General features: G+C 40.9%; 1 protein-coding gene across 1 annotated transcript; it reads left to right on the forward strand.

Moving 5' to 3' along the window:
- Positions 1-109: 109 nt before the first annotated feature.
- cldn1 (claudin 1) lies at positions 110-3,503 on the forward strand. The gene is made up of 4 exons (XM_024391973.2): positions 110-715; positions 1,710-1,874; positions 2,236-2,320; positions 2,545-3,503. The coding sequence occupies exons 1-4, from the start codon at positions 493-495 to the stop codon at positions 2,705-2,707; spliced, it is 636 nt and encodes a 211-aa protein (XP_024247741.1). The 5' UTR covers positions 110-492; the 3' UTR covers positions 2,708-3,503.
- The last annotated feature ends 1,593 nt before the right edge of the window (positions 3,504-5,096 follow it).

Here is a 5,096-nt window from a genome sequence, read left to right on the forward strand (position 1 = left end):
AATGCATGTCCTAAAGATGGAGGAAGGCGGGAGGAGGCAAGATCACGTGGGACCATTCCAATGAGAGGGTAGATACGCGTGTGACTAGACAGAACTCCGAAATAGAATAACTGTTTTCAAAGTTGCCGAAATGCCACGTGCGTCCATTTATATCAGTGCATTCGTAATAACCTAACCATTACGAAACTTATATTCGATCAAATAAGGCTATTGTAGCAAATTAACAATTCCATTTTTTATTGACCAAATCCGACACTCTCATTGGCCATAAAATAATAACCTCACTTCGTGGTCTTATTTTCGTGGACAGATTTTGGGCGGAGTAAACCCTCTCGCTTCATCTCTTCCTCTCTGGCTATACCTGAAGTTTTGAGGACTCTTCTGGAATTTGGGATTTTCTGTGGATTTTCTGTGAATACTGAGTGGACCCAATTGATCTCTTCTATATTATTGAGGATTAATCTTTAATTTATTAACCATTTATTTAGTGAAATGGCAAACGCGGGGATACAGCTCCTTGGATTCGTCTTGTCTTTTCTTGGCTTCATCGGGTTGATAGCGTCCACGATCATGGCCGAGTGGAAACTGTCATCCTATGCTGGGGACAACATCATAACGGCGCAAGCCATGTACGAGGGGCTTTGGAAGTCTTGTGTGTCACAGAGCACTGGTCAAATCCAGTGTAAAGTGTACGATTCACTGCTCCAATTAACGGGTAATTTATTACTTGCATTTATTTGTCATGCTTTACAGTACTATAAAAACAATTATAAACGACTTATCGATACTTTTTTCATGGTTCAAAACGTAGTACCAGAAGGCCTATAAATTAATCTGATCCATTTACCTTTGAAAAAAATACATTAACCTGCAATAGACTAAGTGAGGTTTAACAACCTATCCCCCAATGCTACAGAAGATCTCATGCATGTACAGACAAGCCTTGAGAATGCCATGGATAACCATCATGCCTGCTCCCGGTGGTAACAGATGAAAACACCTGAACTCCATCTACACTAGGTTTAAAACCCAACCCCATTGTGCACCATTGTCTGATACAATTGAAATCTGAAGTCCATATTAATTCAAAATCCAATGTCTTAACAAATGTTTGAAGAATGTTTTAATAAAGCAATAATGCAGTGTAGTATATTGCCAATATACCACGGCTAAGGGCTGTTTTTATGCACAACGCAACACGGAACGCCTGGATACATTCCTTAGCCGTGGTATATTGGCAATATACCACAAACACCAGAGGTGCCTTATTGCTATTATAAACTGGTTACCAACTTCATTAAAGCAGTAAAAATACATGTTTTGTCATACCCGTGGTTTACAGTCTGATATACCATGGCTTTCAGCCTATCAGCATTCACGGCTGGAACCACCCAGTTTATAATATACATTCAGCATTTTCCTCGTCAATTGAACTTGCATTTTTGTTTACATTCAAGGTGATGAAAGCTATAATACATTTACATTCCTACCCAATTATCCCTTTTCTATTATAATTTTATTAACTCTGAATACATTGAGAATATAATATTCTCTAGGCAATCTGACGTTATTCAGGAGCTAGGCTATATGTAGGCCCTGTGACGTATGTAATAACATGTAAAGGCATAGTAATGACATAATCATTAAAGCTCAAATAGGAAATTCTATTATTGATTGATTGTGTATTCTGGCCTTTCTCTTGCTCCCAGGGATGGTGCAGGGCACACGAGGTCTCATGGTGGGTGCCATCCTGTTGGCTGGCATTGCGATTCTGGTGGCCATGGTGGGCATGAAGTGTACCACCTGTCTGGCTGAGGACCAGGAGAAGAAGGACAAAGTTGCCCTGACTGGAGGAATCGTCATCATTATCGCAGGTGGGGGTTTATAGTCCACACAGTGCCATGCAATAGATCTTTAGTCATCTATTTGCATGAATATTGTTCTTCTTTTGTTTGTTGCTGAAACAGTTCCGACTTGACACACCAAAGAAAGTGTTATACAAAGGTGTTGACTAAGGAAAAAACACACTGGAAGTCATGCTAACTAGTAGTTAGTACCTCACCCACATGTTTAAACACAGTAGGGGTACTTACTTTTAAACTTGATGTCATGCTTCCTCTGCCTACCCTGTAATTTCATACTGCATTGCAAGCCCACATTTTTTTTCAACCAGATTCTTTCTACATAAATATCTATTGATGATTTGTCCTATGATGTTGTCCTCCTGTCACATAGGTCTGTGTGCTCTGGTGGGGACTTCCTGGTACGGGAACAGAATAGCAAAGGAATTCTACGACCCCTTCACTCCTACAAATTCCAGGTGTGCTGTCATCATCATTTTGACCGGGGACTAGGAAGGCTTTGTTTGTCTTTGGGGAGAATCATAACCAAGCTGGGTTTTGCGTAAATTATGCAATATATTACGATTGTGTGAATATTATAGATACGCAATATTTCATGTTTGCAGTTGTGCCTCTATACATAACTTACCATAATCAATGTTTAGTTCTTGATTGATATTGTTATTGAAATGTCTATCTGCAGGTATGAGTTTGGCAAGGCCCTGTTCGTAGGTTGGGGCTCTGCTTGCTTCACCATCATAGGTGGAGCCTTCCTCTGTTGCAACTGCTCCAGTGAAGGCTCAGGAAAGTCCTCCCGCTACCCCCCGAACCGCTCCGCTGCCCCACCAGGCAGAGACTACGTCTAGAGCCTGGGGATATCCAGGAGACCAGGGTCGTGTTCATTAGGGTAGACGTTTCAAAATGTTGTGCAATGGAAATTGAAAGCAAGCCTTTACTTACTGGTCAGGTAGTGCCTTCCCGTTTCACTCCATTTAAGTCCGTTTTCCTCTGTTTTGTGCTAAACATGACCCACCTCCATCCAGCCACTCTCTATTCTGGGTACAGCACTGCCTAGGGTCAAAGCTGGGGTTATTTTTGTTGATTTGATGGTTGGTTTGGTTTGATTCATGATTTCTGTTATTTTCATTTCTGGTTGTTTTACTGTGAGACACTCCACTAGCAAGCAATATATCCATGATGCATACATCCAGTACTCTATTACTATTTTCACACTATCGATTCAACCCAAACTGCACTGTGCTGGCTCTGATGTTTTCTTTTCACACCGTTCATGATTCCAGCAACTATGGTGGATGCGGCAGGGTAGCCTAGTGGTTAGAGCGTTGGACTAGTAACCGGAAGGTTGCAAGTTCAAATCCCCGAGCTGACGAGGTACAAATCTGTTGTTCTGCCCCTGAACAGGCAGTAAATCCACTGTTCCTAGGTCGTCATTGAAAATAAGAATTTGTTCTTAACTGACTTGCCTAGTTAAATAAAGGTAAAAAAAATGCGTAACGAGGAGAGCACTGTTCAGCTCGGCTCAGTAGTGTGAAAATAGTATTTGTGTGTAGTTTGAGATGTACAGTGCATTCGGTAAGTATTCAGACCCCTGGACTTTTTCCACGTTTTGTGACATTACAGCCTTATTCTAAAATGGATTAAATTGCCCCCCCCCCCCATCTATACACAAAGCAAAAACAGTTGATTTTTTATTTGAGCAAATGTATAAAAAAAATGGAAATATTACATTTACATAAGTATTCAGACCCTGAACTCAGTACTCTGTTGAAGCACCTTTGGCAGCGATTACAGCCTTGAGTCTTCTTGGGTATGACGCTCCAAGCTTGACACACCTGTATTTGGGGAGTTTGTCCCATTCTTCTCTGCAGATCCTCTCAAGCTCTTTGTGTTAAATGCTCTACAACAAAGCTTTCTTAGTGTCCAACAAGCTTTCTCTGCCCTTAACCCTGTTCTGAACACCTCAAAAACAAAGGTCATGTGGTTTGGTAAGAAGAACGACCCTCTCCCCACCGGTGTGATTACTACCTCGGAGAGTTTAGAGCTTGAGGTAGTCACCTCATACAAGTAATAGGGAGTATGGCTAGAAGGTACAGTGTCATTCTCTCAGCACATATCAAAGCTGCAGGCTAAAGTTAAATCTAGACTTGGTTTCCTCTATCGTAATTGCTCCTCTTTCACCACAGCTGCCAAACTAACCCTGATTCAGATGACCATCCTACCCGTGCTAGATTACGGAGACATAATTTATAGATCAGCAGGTAAGGGTGCTCTCGAGAAGCTAGATGTTTTTTACCATTCGGCCATCAGATTTGCCACCAATGCTCCTTATAGGACACATCACTGCACTCTATACTCCTCTGTAAACTGGTCATCTCTGTATACCTGTCGCAAGACCCACTCGTTGATGCTTATTTACGAAATCCTCTTAGGCCTCACTCCCCCCAATCTGAGATATCTACTGCAGCCCTCATCTTCCACATTCAACACCCATTCTGATAGTCACATTCTGTTAAAGGTCCCCAAAGCACACACATCCCTGGGTTGCTCGTCTTTTCAGTTTGCTTCAGCTAGTGACTGGAACGAGCTGCAACAAACACTCAAACTGGACAGTTTTATTTCCATCTCTTCATTCAAGGACTCAATCATGGACACTCTTATTGACAGTTGTGGCTGATTTGCGTGATGTATTGTTGTCTCACCTTCCTGCCCTTTGTGCTGTTGTCTGGGCCCAATAATGTACGTACCATGTTGTGCTGCTGCCATGTTGTGTTGCTACCATGTTGTTGACATGTTGTGTTGCTACCATGCTGTGTTTTCATGTGTTGCTGCCATGCTATGTTGTTGTCGTAGGTCTCACTTTATGTAGTGTTGTGGTGTCTCTCCTGTCGTGATGTGTGTTTTGACCTATATTTTAATATATATATATATATATATATAATATATAATTCCAAATACTTTTAGACTTTTACTCAACTAGTATTTTACTGGGTGGCCTACTTGAGTCATTTTCTATGAAGGTATCTTTACTTTCACTCAAGTATGACAACTGGATACTTTTTCTACCACTGCTGAAATATAAATGTGATTTATTTTACTGTGCATTTGTGGGTTAGAATATTACAAACAAATAAATAGGATTGGGTGGTTACTATACTCTTATGCTATTTTTTTTAACAAACAAATAAATAGGATTGGGTGGTTACTATACTCTTATGCTATTTTTTTTAATGTAAG

This window comes from Oncorhynchus tshawytscha, linkage group LG28, assembly GCF_018296145.1.
Source record: "Oncorhynchus tshawytscha isolate Ot180627B linkage group LG28, Otsh_v2.0, whole genome shotgun sequence".
Classification (NCBI taxonomy): Eukaryota; Metazoa; Chordata; class Actinopteri; order Salmoniformes; family Salmonidae; genus Oncorhynchus; species Oncorhynchus tshawytscha.